The sequence below is a fragment of the Lepidochelys kempii genome, chromosome 2 (assembly GCF_965140265.1).
Source record: "Lepidochelys kempii isolate rLepKem1 chromosome 2, rLepKem1.hap2, whole genome shotgun sequence".
Taxonomy (NCBI): Eukaryota; Metazoa; Chordata; order Testudines; family Cheloniidae; genus Lepidochelys; species Lepidochelys kempii.
This window is the reverse complement of record NC_133257.1, coordinates 209,570,014-209,589,347: the sequence shown is the minus strand read 5'-3', so window position 1 is coordinate 209,589,347 and position 19,334 is coordinate 209,570,014. Positions and strand designations below refer to the sequence as shown.

General features: G+C 40.3%; 1 protein-coding gene across 1 annotated transcript in view; it reads right to left on the bottom strand.

The window, feature by feature from the left end:
* Window positions 1–5,939: 5,939 nt before the first annotated feature.
* The window catches only part of TRA2A (transformer 2 alpha homolog), a 52,153-nt gene continuing 38,758 nt past the window's right edge, over window positions 5,940–19,334 (bottom strand). Inside the window, 4 exon segments of the mRNA XM_073333721.1 lie at window positions 5,940–6,910; window positions 7,114–7,181; window positions 8,382–8,498; window positions 9,022–9,137. Coding sequence (XP_073189822.1) covers window positions 6,900–6,910; window positions 7,114–7,181; window positions 8,382–8,498; window positions 9,022–9,137 — 312 coding nt within the window. The 3' untranslated portion in view covers window positions 5,940–6,899.

Here is a 19,334-nt window from a genome sequence, read left to right as displayed (position 1 = left end):
GCCAAGGATTGCATTAGACCTTTTGGCCACAGCATCACACTGGGAGCTCATGTTCATCTGAATATCCTCCTCACCCCCCACCCCAAATCTTTTTCAGTCACTGATTCCTAGGATAGAGTCCCCAAGCCTGTAAGTATAAACTACATTCTTTGTTGGCAGATATACGTTTACATTTAACCATATTAAAATGCATATTTTTTGCTTATGGCCAGGTTAACCAAGTGATCCAGATCTCTCTGTATCAGTGGCATGTCCGCTTTATTATTTACTACTCCCCCAATTTTGGGGTCATCTGCAAACCTTTATCAGTGATGACTTTCTTTTCTTCTAAGTCATTAATAAAAATGTTAAATAGGATAGGGACAAAAACAGATTCCCCACAGCACCTCAACCCAAACATATCTGTTTGATGATTTCCCATTTACAATTACATTTTGAGATCTATCAGGTAGCCATATTTTAATCCATTTACTTACCACAGTAGCTCTTGTTCTCTGTATGTATTGCCACCATAGAACCATGCTGTAGGGTTGCAGGCCTGGTCCCACAAACCTTTTATAACTGGATGGGCAGTTGGGCACTCACAAATTCCTAAAGCTTAACAGTGCATTGACCACAGATTTAAATATCCTACACACCCTCCAAACCGCCTTCGGTCCCTCTCTCCCTCCAGGAGCTTCCGGGCTTTAAGAGTGAAGCAAAGAGGAGGGTCAGTGTGGATCTGTGGAGGTGATGCTGTTGAAGAACATGTTGGTGCAGTAGACGACCCTTTTTTGCTTTCAACAGCACTATGCTATCGAGAACTAGCTGGCAGTGACAGGCGTCAGGAGGTGTGGGCTGAGACCACCACTTATTTGTTGAACGTTAGCTAAAGCACTGCCATTTTTGAAACCAGCATCTTGTTCTTTGTGAGAATAGTGATTTGTGAAGATGTGAACCAAACTCCATGGACTAGTGGGCTCTTGACATAAGATAGGGCCCCACCTCAGAAGCATTCGTCAAACAACAATTGATGACAGCATAACTGTACAAAACTCATTTGTTCTAATGAAACAAAATCACTATGTAAACAGGGTGCCTTGCAATGAAACTTTGGGTTTGTCCTGCCATGACTTCCCCGAAGCATCGTGTCATGACCAAGAGAACCCGGCTCCTCCTTACCCGTGATCAACCTAGCTGGCCACTAGATTGATCCAGACCCTGGCCTGGTAACTATAATATCGACTGGTGGGACAGTGTGTGTGTAGTGTGATTGAATACATATGCTAATTGTTGTATCTTCAGTAAATGCAGTGTATTGCCTTTTCCCCTGAAAAAAATCCTGTGTGCTGCTTATAAGCATAACAATGTGGGGACTGGGATTAGCCAAGATGAGCATACAGATATCTCCAGGAAGCAACAGAATCACAACATACGGGGCTGTAAGAATAATACAAGGCAATAAGAATTCTGCGGGCTGAGTCTGCTCTTCTTAGCTACTCATGCCAACAAAAGACATACACCAAATAGTCTATTTGAGTGAGAATACAACTCTCTGTAGTCTCTATATCAATGGTGGCCAACCTGAGCCTGAGAAGGAGCCAGAATTTACCAATGTACATTGCCAAAGAGCTGCAGTGATATGTCAGCAGCCCCCCAACAACTCCTCCCATCATCTCCCACCCACTAGCAGCCCTGTTATCAGTGCCTTCCCGCACCTACTGATCAGCTGTTTTGTGGCATGCAGGAGGCTTGGGGTGGGGTGGAATGGGGGCAGGGCCTGTGGCAGAGCAGTGAGCACCCCCCAACACACTGGAAAGTTGGCACCTGTAGCTCCAGCCCTGGAGTCGGTGCCTATACAAGGAACCTCATCTTAACTTCTGAAGAGACCCATGTGGCTCCAGAGCCACAGGTTGGTCACCCTGCTCTATATCCTAGAGCCTTGATCAAGAAAAATGCAGTCTGATTATTGCTTGAGACAAATAAGTTGATTTGAGGCCCCCGCTCCCCCAGTTTCTCATAGATCTTGATCAGTACTGTATATTTCAACTCCAGTTCCCTTGTGGAAGAGTTTGGTAAGTTAACTAGTCAACTTGAAGGCTGACCTTGTACTTGACATCTGTATCCGAGACAGGTTTCCCATACACTGGGGATTTGCAGAGTAATATTTGATGGAATAGCTGGCTCATCTGTTGCTCTGAAGCAGGATGGAACTAAATTTCATTTGCAGGCTAAGGGTCTCCAACAGCATTGATCATTGCCCTGACTCCAATTTTTAATCTTGCTATGTTTCTTCCTGGTCCACCTACCATAATGTGTGAAGATCCATGAAAGTGCCTCACCCCAACACTGATGTATCCACAGTTATCTTTGTGGGCAGCATCTCTCGTCAGTACTTTCCCCTGGGATAAATCTATCTTGCTCCACCATCTCAAGGATTATAGTTACTTGTGGAGAGCATTACCTTGTGCCATGGATTCTTCTTGGCAATCCACTGTGTTAGGAAGGATTACAGGTCTGATGCAGGACAGCTAGCTGAATTTTGTCTGCATGCATTAGGTCCAGAAGTTTCAGCAGCTGACAATTTAGGGCAGTTGGGATTTTGTACAGAGGATCTGCACCCTCGTCCTTAATCTCCTGCTAAAAGGAATACAAGATCTGGATCACGAAATGGGCTGATGTGGTGATCATGCTACCACTCCTCTTCTGTGCCCAACATTCACAACTATTCTCGCTCTCTGTTGTGGCAGTGTCTGAAATGCCAAAGTTTGGAAAACATCCCCTTAAAGCAAGAAAGGGAGGATTTATGTATGAGATGGCTGCTCTTGTGACTGCCTGAGAAGCACTGTAATCCTCCTTTGAAAGCTTAAGTGCCTACCCTTCCACAGGGATTACTTTGGTATGGGAAGATTTATAACTTCGTAGGCTTTAGTAATATGGCTTTCTATTTTCTTTATATTTTTAGCTGTCACCTTTTTTAATGTTTTCCCCAAACAGGAATGTCTGTCCATTTGGATGTGCAGAGTATCTATTGGGAATGACTGTCAACCATCCATGATACAGCCACAATAGCCTCCCACGTGGCTAGGATGCAATCATTCTGCAGGGGGTAGCTTCTAATGTTTTCTCTATGGAATCCTTTGGTAAAAAGACTCCCTGACCAAGCTGATCATGTCTTTTGTCAGCAAGGCCACAGCTGTATTAATCTTAATCACCTGAAACTAACACAAGTTCTAAAATGGGTTTTTGTTTGGCCTTTGTTTTTCTAAGTGTTTATTTAGATCTCATAATATTCATAAAGTTGTGAAGGAAAAATCTGCAACCATCCTAGCCTGAATAGTAGACTTACCCTTGGTTTTGAGGCCTTCTTCCTCTATCACTAATGTGGCATCAAAATAGTTGGATGGAAAGAATCTGACCTGAGTATTTGATTCTGATTTGGACATGTCTAATATAGGCAACTGTGCAAGGGCAGGGTGTATGTGTGTATAAGAACTACCGCCACTTTGGGCTTTTTCAGTACCCAAGGCCTTTTAGTGTGTTTCAGCAACTCCTGCTGTCTGAAGAAGCTTGCGTAGCAGTGGGAGGGCGGTATCTTGTGCTGTTCAGACAAGGTTCCCTTAATTGCTCTTAGGTGGGGCAATGTATGTTGTACATCTTCAACTGGGGGCAGACCAATCCAATAGAGGCACTGGACAGTGTTCCTTTGGGGGTAGGAAGAACCACTAGGGAGTCCTGGGATCTGAAAGACACTTGTCTGCTTCCCTAAGCCAGTTAGCTCCCATTTAAGTACTTTGAGGGACCTAAGTATCCTAGGTCCTTTTCAAGTAATCTGTGTTTGGTACATGAGAAGGTTTTTTGCACTTAGTGTTCCTTGGGTGCCCCTGCATGAGAGCCAGAGTCCTTTATGTATCTTCTTCTGGGAAGAGGCCACCCAGAACAGTCCCTGTGCTGTGTGGAAATTGGGGGAGGGAAGGAAAAAGGCTCCTTTTGAGCCCTTTTGCCAGCTTGAGAAAACAGATATAGCCCCGCCCCACTTTCTGACGCAGCCTGTGGAGGACTTTGCAGATATTACATAGAGGACAGCATGCCTGACAGAAGGCACTCCAGAAGAGTCTGTGCTTAGGTCATTTGCCTAACAAATAAAAAATGCTACCCCTTGTAGGGAGCAAGGGAGAAGAATGGGTTTCACTTGTTTTTGTGCCCATCAGTTGTCCAGAAAACGTTAGTTCCAGAGAATTTGACTCCTACCATGTCACTGGAGAACTTCAAGGTAACATAAGATAGTGCTGTGACCAAGTGGAGTAGATAGTTAAGCAACAGTTTGAGTTTCCTCTGCAGCAAAGCAACAAGCCAGTATTGCAGACTAGTGGTGCCCTGAAGCAGAAATACTTGACATTTTACTAAGAACCTAAGAAACAGAAGAGGGGAGATGGACAGAAGGTTCAAGCCAAGTATTTCTGGAAGTGTTAAGCAGCTGAATGCATCAAGACTGCTTCATAACTCACATTGCTTCTGTTTTTAAAGCAACTTACTTGCTTCACATGTAGTGAGACAGGACATTGAAAACTCACATTTTCAAGCACAAAGTATGGGTATACAGTATAAATGACATTTTTAAAATGGTAGCTTCAGTAAAGCTATTTCCTCTCATAGCAAACACTTCTAAGGTCCAACTACCACCAATTTTCTGATTATTTGTAATAAGTTATACAGAAATTAACTGCCACTTGCTTTTCACAGTAAGTACTGAAAGAATCTACATTGGTTTAACACATATTTATGCTATCCTGGGTAATTAGAGGTTGTTTTGGACTCAGTGCCATTTGCAAAACATTTTTCACAACCAGTACAAAATACACTAATGAAACCTTTTCAGACTATCGTTAGGTGTTTACATAAAAATGGCACCTTCTATGTCTATTGTGGTCCTGCCCCAAAGCCACTGATCAAGGCCTCCTTATGCTAGGACTGGTAATGCATAACCATTATGCTCAGAAAAACTTACAACCAAAGCTCACTGAAAACAACCAATCCCTGATTAATGTCAGGTCTGCTTACTTTAGTAACAATACTTTTTACAGCTTTACTCTTGTTACCCTGTAGAATTAACATAGCTACTGGATATGGATTTGATTCCTTGTGCCTAAGAATTATTCCATTGTTACACCAATGCAAGTGCAATGAGAGTTTCACAGGTGTCACTGAACACGAATCTCTACTTTCTTTTCCGGGGCACCCTCCTCCCTACCTCAGTAAAAGAGGTTTATTACTTAATTTCTTCACAACAGAGTTAGGCTTAATTCTATTTTTTAAAATTGCTTTGAGAGTCTCAGTTAAAGCACTATACACATACAAATAACTATTACTGTGGGAAGTTTTGATGGTTTGGGAATTAAAAGGAGAGCTAATTTCAGCCTAAGTTTAGAAGAGTCAAAACCCTAAAATATGTAGTTAAAAATGCAATACAAATATTTTGAACATTCCTCCTCCATGCTGTTGCATCCAAAAATTTTGCTAGTGAACAAGATCATGTAAATGAGGGAAACTATTTTAATTTTCTAAATTTTGTCAATCATTTGGGATGGTTTCTTTGGAGACATTTACTTCAAATTGGTAAAGCTTTCTGCATGTGACCAGAGCTCCAGCTGTGCATATGTTTTACAAATCTAAAACTGAATGAAATGCAAAAGGAAATGAAGTAAATTAACTTCCACAGTTAATTAGTAATAGTTAAGTTTAATTAGTTGAGAGTATTCCTTGCTAACTTTTCCACTAAGTCAATACAAATAAAGTGTAATCTAAATCTAGTCATGGGAGCTGGATGATTCAGAAGATTCTTGGAACGTGGATCTTCTCCATCTCTAACTCACTGGTTAGAACTTAGCCCATAGTATTAGTAGTAGTACTTTTTGTTACCAGATGACATGTAAATGCAGAATAAAAGACATGAAAATCCATTACAGTGTAATTAACTTTATTTTGAGGAAGAAGTTTATATGTAACTGTAATTTTTCTATCCATACCAGCAACTCCAGAAGGACTGAAAACTAGAACTTCCTTAACCATCATTGTAATACCAACATGAGTTTGTATGAACAGCAAATTATATAACTAATTGCTATGTTCAATAAATATTTTTTCTCCTGCACTGATTAAGGGGAAACACTACTTTAAGTTCAATTAAAAAAAATCAGTTAGATTTGTATGGTTTTAACTTCAAATGTTATCCACTGAGTAGCAGTCTAGAAACTTTTCATCTATAAAACACAACTTTTATCTTCAGTGTACAAGAATCTGTTTTTCCAAAGAAGTTAAACCAAATATGAAAATTTGCTATCACTTTAATATTTTACACAAAGCAATTTAACCAAAAAAAAAAAAAAACCCAACAAAAAAACACCTGTCAGGTTCATGACTATCTAGTAAAATTTGTCATTACAGAAAAGGTTCGGAGACGTTACTTATTTTTCAAAATTAACAACCAAGCATTAACAGAAAGATTAACAAGTTATTTTTTGGAAACAGGTTTATATTAAAGTAGCTGAGTGCGTATATTACACACAACATGCAAGCTTTAAAAAACATCAATGCTCTCTTCTCCTCATTAGATTAGCCAGGAGTACAACTGTTTTAAAAACAAAAACAAAATGACTTACAAAATGTAGTAACACTTTGGGATTTCTATTTAGTTTTGCTTAAGATGTTTAACTACACAAAACTACAACAATTACAATTTTAAGAGTATTACAATAAAAGGGGGTGGAAAACAGCAATACTTCAACTGAAAATATGTATCTTCTAAATGAACCAAAGATCTTATAAGAGAGATTTGAGGGGAAAGGAGGGGGAGACCAAAGGGAAGCTAAGGGAAGAACTTTATTTAAAAATCATGTCCACAACTGTAATTCTTCCGTTCTTCAGTAGCGTCCTGGAAAAAGATAACAATATTACTATAAAAATCATGTACATTTAAACATTCAAACTTGCAATAGCAGAACTTACACCAAGGTGAATTTTCTGTTGCCACATTCAAAATTTCTCATTCATCACAAGTCTATTTTCCATTAAAACTAACAAATCAAGTCCAGATGCACTAGCATGGTTCAATACGAACTATTTACATACACTTACTTGGGCTATAGGAGCGGGATCTTGACCGTGATCGGTATCGGCTATAATAAGGTGAAGGTGATCGTCTCCTTTAAAGAGAATATAGAAGTTGTAGCTTTGTTATGAAAGTGTCTTTATACAATCACTTCTATATGATGACAGTTGTTCCCTTGACAGTGGAAGATCGGACTGTATGGTTGATTTAAATCTGATCTGGCAGAGACTCACAATGAAATATTTAAGGAGCTTCCTAGCTTCTCTATTCCAAGTATGGTATTTAAACTTATGAGTTTATTTAGAATATGTTTATTATCCTATATGGTGCTCCGAAGTGTGCACAGCACTTCTGCAGACATGTAGAAACAAGTCCTTACCCCAAAGAACTTAGTTAAACTATACAACTTTGACAAAGGAGAAAGATTTTTAAATGGATTTGACCTCATGCTTAACCATCCCTTTAGTGGCTTTTACTTTCAATAGGACATATTTTCCATTTTGTTTTAATATTTCCCATTAATTATACTTGCACCCCTGCCTATTTACATCCATTCTTATTAACTTGGGCTCAGATCTTTTTTCTCCTCCTCCCAATTATGAAACCTCACCTTTTTATTACATTAGCCTTACCTCCAGCTCCCTACTAACATTATTTCCGTTTCCCCCCCCCTTATTCCTCTAGAAATTAGTATGTGGACTGCTAAATATGCTATTTAGTTGACATAACTGTATTAGTAAGGCTACAAGGCTTGCTTCTGCTGAACTCTCTCCTAGGGGTCAGTTTGGATGAGCTATTACCAGCAGGAGAGTGAGTTTGTGTGTGTATGGGGGTGGGGGGGATGTGAGAACCTGGATTTATGCAGGAAATAGCCCAGCTTAATTGTCATGCACATTGTGTAAAGAGTTATCACTTTGGATGGGCTATCACCAGCAGGAGAGTGAATTCGTGTGGGGGGGTGGAGGGTGAGAAAACCTGGATTTGTGCTGGAAATCACTTTAGATAAGCTATTACCAGCAGGACAGTGGGGTGGGAATAGGTATTGTTTCATATTCTCTGTGTATATATAAAGCCTGCTGCAGTTTCCACGATATGCATCTGAAGAAGTGAGCTGTAGCTCACGAAAGCTTATGCTCTAATAAATTGGTTAGTCTCTAAGGTGCCACAAGTCCTCCTTTTCTTTTTGAAATTTAAGGACACCAGATATGTATGAGAGTCGCAAGTCTCCCCACAGCAACTACCTTTATTAAAAAAATTAAAATGAAAGAATCAAATAATTAATCCAACTTGTTACCTGTACCGGTAGTCATATTCTTCATATCTGTCATATCCTCTATCATATCCCCTATCGTAATAGGAATCACGACGACGACCTGCTCCTCCACCACCACCGCCACCGCCACCTCCACTGCTATTTACAAAAAGGAACAAAATGGAAGCACAGAAATCTGCATTCTTTCTTGTGAATTTTAAGTTCTCTAAAATGATCTTCAGCATCCTCAAATGACAACTACTCCCTGGACACTTTCTGTCTCAGACTCAGTAGATTCCACATTTTAAAAAAAATCATTAAGTGCATTAATTGACCGGAGTGGGGAGGGGTTTAGACATTAAAGAGCCCTGGAACAATTCCCCCCCCCCATCTTGTTTATTTTTAATATATTCCTCACCCAGTAAGCTCTTGGGCTATAAAAGATGTTCACCTTAAGTAAAAATACCATACTAAAAGAGGGCTTAATAGTGTACCTCAGGATCAACTGCAACAAACCCACCCACCCTACATTAGAGATAAGGAGCAGCTTAAAAAAGGCAGACGACTGAAATCCTCACAATAAATACATTGCTCCTAGTGTCTGCAGTTCAATCCGAGTTCAAACATTTAGTTTAACTCGATCTGAGGGCCGTTCACACAGAATGAAGAGTCAATTCCTTACTGGGTTGGCCTGCCCATGTAGATGCCCGGGGTGGGGGTGTGCGCCCTCTTGGTGATGGAGTAATCCACGCGAATCCTCCTGCCGTCCAGCTCCATGCCATTTGCATGTTCCATCGCCTGCAGGGGAGACAGGGGCCCGGCCATTAGCTCGCGAGCTGCTACACCGCTTCATGAATAGGAGATAAAATGAGCGCTTCGCTTCTCAGTACGCGGCGCAAGCCCTGAACAACGGGCTCCAGTCAGGCTGCTTACTAGCGCCCCGCTGTGGCGAGCAGCGCGTCTCGTCCGCCGACATGCCCGTCGCAGGCGGAGTGTTGCAGCGCTGCCTGCACTGGGGCGCTGGAGTTACGTGACACGCGATCCCTGTGCTGGCCATTAACATACTGACGCTTTCCCCAGACTTCGACATTTAGCCAACAAAAAAGTTAACAGGCAGCAAAGCAGCTTCCCCTGCAAACTGCATCCTTCCGAGCGCCTGCTCCGACGCGGAGGGGACGGGCTCATTGAGAAGCCGCGCACACAGTGGCTTCCTACGGGGTGCATATGGCCGCATTACTGCTAGTCGGCTGCCATTTCATGCTCTCTCTGCCTCCTGCCATCTCCCTTACAAGGACCTACTCCAGCAGAGCTTAATAAAATGGCGGGCTTAGCCTACATGGATACCTAATTACAACCTTCCTCCCCACTCGCACTCTGAGCGGCTCGCTAAACCGATACACATCGGAGACTGTGCTGGAAGGCTGCGCCCCCAGACAGGGCTGAAACCCGCGCACGCCACTCACTCACTGGCCCCCTGCGACTCTGAGTTTTGAATCAATACAATGGCCCCCTAGCCCTATTCCAAATCATGCAAACTGGAATTCAAAGGTGCATAACACACTTTAAAGAGTTACGTGAATATAATTAAGACTTCAGTCAAAGAGATCAGAGTTAACCGCTATTATTTAAATAGATTTATTAGGTTACAATTAAGTGCTACTTGCAATAAGCAGCAATTTCTGGACCCTTCCATCTAAGGGTGTTCTCAGCTGCTAACAGGTCTTTGGGCAATCGGTTCATACTAACAATTAGTTTACCTTATTTAGATTGTATTTTCCTTCTCCTATGTGAGCTAAATAGAGTTTTATTAAAATTGGCATACCAAATTGTGTTCCCATTTTATGGATTTTAAGTTAAACATCACACACCACACAAAAGCTTTCTTGTAAATGATACACAAAGCATTCTCTTTTACAGACACTAAAATTGTAACCTTTAAAACAAAATTAGATTAAGAAATGGTTCCTTTTCAAGCCCTCTTTTTAGCCAACAATTTTATAATTTAATGTTAAAATCAATGCAATAGGAATCTACAAGACACCACCATATGGTCACTGTTCATATCCCTACCAAACTGGAAATAACACGATTCTCCACTAACCAATTTAATCCCACTTAGTTTGCTCTTTTATAATGCTGTTTATATCTAGACTATATTGCCACCTAGTGATATCTATTCAAACTCAAAAATAGCTAGATTTAGTACACTGAATAGCAGAGCAAAACCATAAGGGGATAATAAGCAAGATCTCAATCTTTCAACACTACACTTAAACATATAAATACAAGGTTTTGAAGTGGTTGCATACCCATAATCTTTTAAACTATTCCTATAATGCCATAAAATAAATATGCTGTTCACCAAAGATGTGCTAAGATATAAAAAAGCAACTGGCTACAGAATACCCTAGAACTCAACAGGATTCTCAACTGGTGTCATTTTGACCATAGGCATCTCAGAAACTTGATAAAGTGAAATTAGGTATAAAAGGTGGGGTTATTTTATATTGCAGTGGAAGATGTTTTAAAATCTCAGGAAACATGAGGCAGCAATTTTGGTCAAGTCTTACAAAGCAAATATGGCGGAAGTGACAGCTAGCTCACAAATACAGACTTCTGATTGAGGTTTTTGTTTAACTGAAGAACTAACTCTACAGGAAAAGGAACTTCTAATTCAAACGGTCCCTTCCGTTTCAGGGAGAAGTCAGCCTTGAAGATGATCCATTTTGAGAGCTTTTATATACCAGCAACATACCTAAGACACTCAAACCTTATTTGCCAGTTAACTGGAAGAACGTCTTAGAACCACCATTAAGATAGGTACCTCTGTATCTAAAGAGTGTAATTCTAGTGTCATATTTTGACCCAAAATATTCATAAACCGTTTCCCCAAAGAACATTACGCTTTAATATAAAGATTATACAGTTTAATTTTTAATTCCAGAGCTCTTCAGAAAATCTGACTGGCCTGCTTAGTGTCCCAAATAAATGTTTATCAAAAACAAAACACAAAGATCCCCCCAAACCCCCCATAACACACAAAACTAAAAAAGTTGAACTGTCAGCATCATGGTCAGGATTTTTAAAATAACTTTAAAGCAATTTCCTTTTTTACCTATGTGTATTACAGTTTGTATAGACATCTATTTACCCAACAGGCAAGAACAATGGGGCCTAGTTTTTTAAAATGTAATTTAAGTCAAATAATTTTTATAACCTGATCCCACCTTCAGCCACTAGCAATTCTTCTTAATGATGCTCTGTACTACTCTTAATAGCACAAAGCAACAAACAGAGAAATCCATGCAATAATAGTTCATGGACTGCTTTTGGCATCTAAGGATCATTGCAAAATGACTCAACTAAGGCCACTTTGAAAATCTGCTTCCATTTCCTGCTTCTAAACGGTCCACAGGTGAAAGTGTCTTAAATTTGCACAGACATTGTCAGGGACACACATTAAGAATGCTAATAACTTTTGATATTGTTTGCATTTCTGTATCTCAAACACATTAGTTTTTATGGTTATTTTGTATTTATATGCAAAGCGTATATTTACTACTTACTGTAAAGTATATAATAAAAAAATGTTAACTTGCCTAGGGAAAGTTTCCCATAGTTAATTAAATTCTTTAAACACATTTGTAGCAAATATATTTTCAAATAGGATTGCACGTCCATACGGCAGAGTCTCAGAAATTCAGTTTTTAATCAAAAGGGAGGAAAACAGTATTGATTTGAATGTCTATACAGATGCCCAAAATCTAGAATAGATGCCCAAATTTAAGAAGAAAATTATTAAACTTTAATTTTGGTTTTAAGCATCACTGTTTACTACCTTTCAGAGGCATAATATGTTTTCCCCTGTTGATTTTGTCCTTTTCTATTTGAACACTGATTTTCTCCCCAATGCCTGAATGTTTCTACTGGACCCGAAATCATCATGGCTTTTATAAGATGATGTAACAGACAACTCTTCTACAGAAAGAAGTTTTAGTAGTTTACTTGTGTAGATTACACGGGCAAAACTTGGTAAGTCACCATCTTCACAGAGGGAGAAAGAGTGGAAGCATATGAACATTAATTAACCACATGTGAATCCTTCAATTCTAAATGATCTTAAACATGGAACAGCTTAGTAGCTGTTTAAAGCCTTACAGCTGTTCAGTGGGCTATTAACTTCTAAGCTGGTAGTTTGTGTAGATCTTAGTGGACTGGTATACCACCTTTACCCTAGGTGACAATGGCCAAGGATTCAACAGGCAGAGAATCAACTACACTTTCATCCCCCTACAACAGAGGTTTCCAAACAGTGGTATGCATAACCCTGGGGATACATGGGAGAAATTGTGGAAGGGTGGATTTTATTTATTATATTATTTATTGCATTTTCATAATAAACTAATCAAAGCTTTAAAACTGTGGGAATTAGTTATATAAAATACAGTAGTTAATTTACTCCAAGATGTACCAAAGAGAACACAGATACATTGATGTACAGAGCCCTCACCTCTAATCATCCTACAGCATGAGTTCAGTTGCCCACTAGAGGGGAAATATATAAGCTCAAGGGTAATTAAGGCATGGTTCCCTGTAGACTAGGGAAGGTGGCTGCAGGTTAACTGGAGCACCTGCAGTCAATTAAGGCCCTGTTAGGAACCTAATAACCCCTACCAGCACCACCCCCATCAGGCAGTCAGGGAGAAGGAGGAAGGAGAAAGGACTGGAGCTTGGAGGTGTGTTGAGAGGTTTGGAAGACCTGAGAACTGAAGCAAGGGAGACCCTGCCCAGCAGGACAGGGAGACTCCCTTCCCCCCAGCATCTAAGGACCAAGGGTAACCCCACCTAAGGGGGACGAGGGTAAGAAACCCACAGGGGTTGAGAGGGGCTGGGACTCAGAGTGAGGAGCAAACCCAGACCCCTCCGCTGCTTCCCTCCTCTACCACCTTCCCGGGCTAGTAGCGGGGCCCTCAGCACTCAAGAGCAGGGCAAAGGGTGGCATTTTAGCTCCCCACCAAGAAAAGCCCAGGATCCACCAGACTAAAATCAGACATCTTACCACACCTTACACACTGTAAAAATGTTTTAAATAAAAAAGCTTCCAGCTATAGCTTCTAAATAGTAGTCAATGCCTTTTGGGACATTCAAATATTTCTACATATATTTATTTTCAGTATTTCTTCACGAAGAACTGAGATTACTTGCATAGAAAGACTTTCTACTAAGTCATTGGCTTCTGTTACCTATTTCTTACCTGAAGTCCTTCCTATGTCATAATCACTTCCACAAAAAACAATTGTGATGCAATGGACAGAATTAAAAAATGTGATAGGACTACACAGTCACAACGAATGAATTAAACTAAAGCTTTTATGAAACCAATATATTGTTTAATACCTAATTCAGATCAGAATAAAAAATGCAAACAAATTAAGCATGTAAAAATAGCTTTTTATACTGTAATCTGTGAAGCCTTACATTCAAGACTATTTCCTTATAAGACTGAGTCAGTTTCCTACTCTGGTGCAGGTATTTGTAATGTTAAATATGTTAGAAATTACAAGCAAGCCTGCATTTTACATATTTAAACATCCTGCTAAGAATTTGGGATCCTGTTTTTTTAAAAAGCTTTAAAGAATTTACAAGTAGATAAATACAGGGTAGAAAACAAAATTATTTTTAACTGGAATGCTTTTCTAATGTTTCTATGTTGTGTCAGCAATGTCAGGACATTTTACAATCAGCAAACATGTTTTTAAATAATCATCCCATAGGTCCAAAACTCTCTTAATTTCTGCTGGTGCATTTTGTTCTCAAGAGTTCCTTCTTTATGATTTTTTTAAGCACTCACTGAATAATCTGTATGAGAATTTTCAAAGTCTGTAATAAACTACGTAAATTTATTTCTGAACACACCAACAAGCCAGCACTGGAGAGAGTAATTAGCACTGATAATTCATAACAGTGGTCTTAAATGTAAATATTTGGTCAGAATATTTTTGTGATTTTTTTGGAATTAAGTTCATGTTTCAGTGCTTGGGAAAGGTGATGAACTGACTGCCCTTAAGTTCTCTATCTGCAGAACAAAAACACAAAGTACATCTAGCAACAAAGTTCATGCTTTATCAATGTGTTATGCTGACCCAAGGAAATTAATCTACAAAGGTCTAAAAAGCAGCGCAGTCTCTATGCCTACACAATCCTTGGTGCCTTTACTTAGACTGCCAAGAGTGTAAATTACCACCATTTCTAAAAGTAGTTTTGTAAGATTAACAAAACTGTAAATTCCATACAACTGGCATTGATAAAATTGAAAATTTTCCATATAATTACCAATACCCTGAATTATCCAGTCTCTCACAGTTAGAAGTTTCCTGACCCATTACTGAACAAATACACAATGTTACAGATATTCCACCTCGGATTTTAGTGAGAGGGCATTCCACTTCCCCATATGTGCAGCATTGTTACTGAAAGGTGTTTTAGCTATGAGTGCGGTAGTAGTTTTTCCCACTGCTATATATATTCTTAGTCAACACAAAACATTCCTGAGGATGCATGTTTTTTACAACGGAAAAGTGAACCCCAAAATGCAAATAGGAAGTAGGTGGATAGGTGAGAATGGGCTAGAATTCCATCAAGGTTTTTAAGTAACAATGCTGTAAATAAGTGGAGGTAGACTGATTTTTCATTAGAATTTTATGATGGAATGCCAATCCTGTGAATTATCTCCAAAGGGAGAAGATTACAGATGTGATAATCCCTTGTAATCAAATGCCATTCCTTAAACATCTCATTCTTTGAGACTGAGAAACTCCAGGAAGATCAACGCAAGTGACCACATACTGCAACAGACAAGACAAAAACAAATATCTTAAGAAAATATGTGAGTGATAAAACATCTCCTTTCCTCTAAAAAGCACAATCAGACAGAACCTCAAAGACTGAGCCCTCAGAAACCATACTTGTTTTACAATTGATCTTACTCAAATAAGAAACATCCTGGATAGGACAAAAAAATACTCTAGCAGGTAGAATACTTCAGGTACCTCTGCTTTGAAAATAGCAACTGAAGACCAAACTGGACCCTTAAAGAGTCTTAGTAACATTGTTTTGAAAAAGCATACAGGAAGGACCACGTGCAAACTTTGCATATATTTTGAAGCAAAACAGGTCTTAGGTTGGCAAGTGAAACAACCCAGCCTTATGTAACAGCATGATAGTACAGGACTGCTAAAAGCTTATAGCAGCAAGAAATACACTCAACACAGCCTTTGTAGTAATAGCAACACCTATTCAATTGGTGTTAGATAGAAGAATCTGGGTGGATTAATGCTGTTCAACAGCTGATCTTTTGGAAACATTGGAATAAAACTGTAAAGTCATTTATTGCATCTATTGAAAACAAAGATGGGTTTTGTCAGTTGACCCCATGGTGTCTTGTAAGCTCAGCAAGTAGATCTTTACAGTACTCCACATGAGAGCTCTTTGGAAAGAAATTACTCGCTTTGTGAAGTAACTGGTTCTTTGAAATGTCTCCTCCTTCAGGTGCACATTCACCCCTCAAAGCCCTTGATCAGAGAGAGTTAGCAATGTCTATTCAGCCCATGCACATGCCCATGCCTCCTTGTGCCCAGTACCAAGGCTACTGAGGGGCATGCAGGTGAATCGCCCTTTCCTCTCCACCCAAACAGGAATAGTCTGAAGCAGAGGGGAAGAGGGGTGGGTAGTGGAGCACCCACAGAGAGAGACATCTCTAAGAACCCAGTGATGCTGGAACAGGAGAGGCAAGGGGGCTATAGCCCCACTACTTTTAAAAGTGGGAGGGCATACTAGCCATAAGGGCAAGCGACCCGGGGGGTAGGGGGGAGGCAGAGCCATGGCAGAGGGGACATAGGGGAAGGGGCCACAGTTCAGGCGCTGGTGGTCCCCCCACCTTTAGGGAGCTTCTGCCGCTCCTGAAATAACCAGTTACTGCACAAACTAACCAACATCATCTTCTTTGAGAAGTGTTCCTATGAGTGCTCCACTTCAGGTAACTTCTGAGCAGTCTTCAGTGGAGGAGGGAGCTTCAGAAGAGAGTCCGGAACTGAAGACAATACTGCAGAACCAAGCCTGAACAGCATGGAGCAAGGCGTAATATTTTGATAACGTATGTATTGAAGCCCATGTAGTAGCCCTACAATATTTCAGATACTAGTACACTCACTCAGTAATGCCACAGATGTTGCCTGAGATCTGGTTGAATGTGCTATTACCCTAAGGGGCGGGGGTGGATGAACACCCTCAGCATCATAACAAGTGATAAATACATCTAGATATCCATCTTGATAGCCTATGAGTATCGAGAACTGATTGAGAGATCGAGAACTGTGTGGCTCTATCTACAAAGGAAATAAAGAGCCTAGGTGTCTTCTTAAATTGCTTGGTCCCATCTAAGTAGAAGGCCAATGCCCTTCTGACATCTAGGGTCTAGAAACAAAAATCCTGTAGAGAACTATGTAGCTTTGGAAAAAACACTGATAGATGAATGACTTGAATATGATGGAACTCTGATAGAACCTTAGATAAGAAATTTAAGATGTGGATGTAAAGAGAACTTACCCTTAAAGACCACTGTAAATGGGGGGTAGGGAAAGGGAATCTGCCATTTAGGATCCAGTCTCCTTAACCTTATGGCTGACGTGATGGCTACTAAAAAGGCTGTCTTCATAGACCAAAGCAACAGAGCAGGTTGCTACTGGTTCGAATGGAGGTCTCATAAGGTAAGTGAGTACCAGACTGAGATCTCAGGTTGGGGCAGGGTTTCTAATCTGGAGATAGACATTCTTCAAACCTTTAATAAACCTAGACCACACTGCATGAGCAAATATGGAAAATCGTTCTAGTGGAGGATGAAAGGCTGATATTGCCTTAGTATATATCTGAACTCCTGTGGTACCGAATAGGGGATCAGTACTGATACAGTAGCGGAGGCCATGGTCGCTAAAGTAGATGGTACCACCAACTGTGGGCATACTGAAACAGAAGCTGATGGTGTGTGGTGCTGTTGCTTGCTGGTGCCGAATGCATGGGTACTGACAGTTGGGCTGAACTTGATGGTGCCAGTCCTGAGTGTCTGTGCTTGCCCTCCTTGCTGGTAGAAGGTACCAAGTCCTGATTGGACCTCTCTCCTTCCTTGGTGCTCCAGGACTTTACAGCCTCTCCAGTACTGGATGAGGAGTCCTTCAATTCAGTGGTAACGATTCAAGAGGTAGAGCCTTCAAGACCATAGATCTCACCAGGGTCCTGGCACAGGGATGGATGAGCAGATTGAACGGACATTGTTAAGTAAAAATCTCCAGTCATGGGCTCGACAGGAGCACCCATAGGGACACCACTTGAAGAAGAAGAGGAGCAGCTTTCTAACACCTCTATCTAGGTCCTGTTCAGTTGGAATGAGTGTAGTGTTATGCCATGCAACAATAGAATCAAAAGCCAAAGTAAGGCTGAGGTTTGGCTTTTATCCATACTGGAGAGTGCCATTAATTACTGCTACAAGGACCGCCTCTTTCTCAAGTCCTATCTAAAGGATGACAGAAAAATTCAACATGTCCACACATATTAATTATATTTAATTTCGTACGGCCTACGAGAGACACTCATGTACCAGGACCCCACTGACAGGCGCTCCATAAACACAGAACAAAAAAGAAGGTTCCTGCCCCAAGGAGCTTACAATCTAATTATACAGCAAGAGACAGAGGGTCACATGAGACAACATTCGCCAGCCTCACTGGCTACTGGTGTGCTGAGACCATAGCCCAACTGTTAAGCTTTTTGGGTGCACCATGGCATAGGAGAGTTTTAAGGACTGATCTGAAGGAGAACACTGAAGTGGTTTTGTGGATGTTTACAGGAAGCTCCTCCCAAGGGTGAGGGGCAGCATGGGAGAAAGCATGAAGGTCCTTGTTTGAAAATCTAACAAATGGGTAATGGAGGCTAGCATCATGAGCCAATCAGAAGCAGGAGTAGACATCTTGATACTTAATGAGAAATGATAGGGTGGGGCTATTAAGTGATGTTGAGTTTGGTTGTTACCACCTATGATGTTTTTACTTAAGTAGAGGGAGACTGGATAGGATATGGAGAGATGGCAGTTACGTGTACTCTGAGACATGCTGGATGGACCTAAATTCTACCGTGACAGAAATTTAGCACTCTGGTAAAAGACTGGAAATTCTGTAGCAGTTTCACACTGAAGGAGTATTTTACAGAATTAAATACAAGCACGTTAAATTCAATTAAATGTTGCACCATAATTATCAGTTTTTTAATCAGCTGCAGAATTTTGTACTGAAAATACAGAACTGCATTGTGGAAGCTGGAGACTATCAACGGTTAAGAGATAGCTGGGGCTTTTGGAAACTGGGAAAACAGTTTATGATTGTGAAATAAGCATAATAGCTAGATGTTTCTGCTAATGTGGTCAGCATCATTATAGTTAATAAGGCTGACACAAACTGTCATAATTAGGTTCCAGAATTAACACTCCATTGAGCAGGAAGATAATTCATACTTAGACCTACACACTTAGGAAGACAACACGGAGACAGTTTACACTCATTTCATATTCTCTTCATAACCACGAGGGCTAGAAACTTTAAAATAAAATCTTAAATTTTGCTTAAGGTAGGGTCTGTGTAGCCAGTTACTCAGTAGCAGAAAACACAGGTACTAAATAACTCAAAAGCTGATCAGCTTTGGCAGGGTCACATTAAAAACTGAAAAGAACCTTAGTGAAGTTTCAGACATGTCAGAATGCACATGAACCTGCTAATGGTCCAAAGAGACACTTGTCTACTTTGGACTAGTTCACGAAAGACTAAAGCATAACTCCATATTGAACAGGAAAGAAAGTTCAGCTGTTTACATGGATTCACTTTAAGGGACACATGCTGGCATGCATGACTTCTACATATGGCAAGTAATTCCCAAAGGTATGTAAAAAAGTGC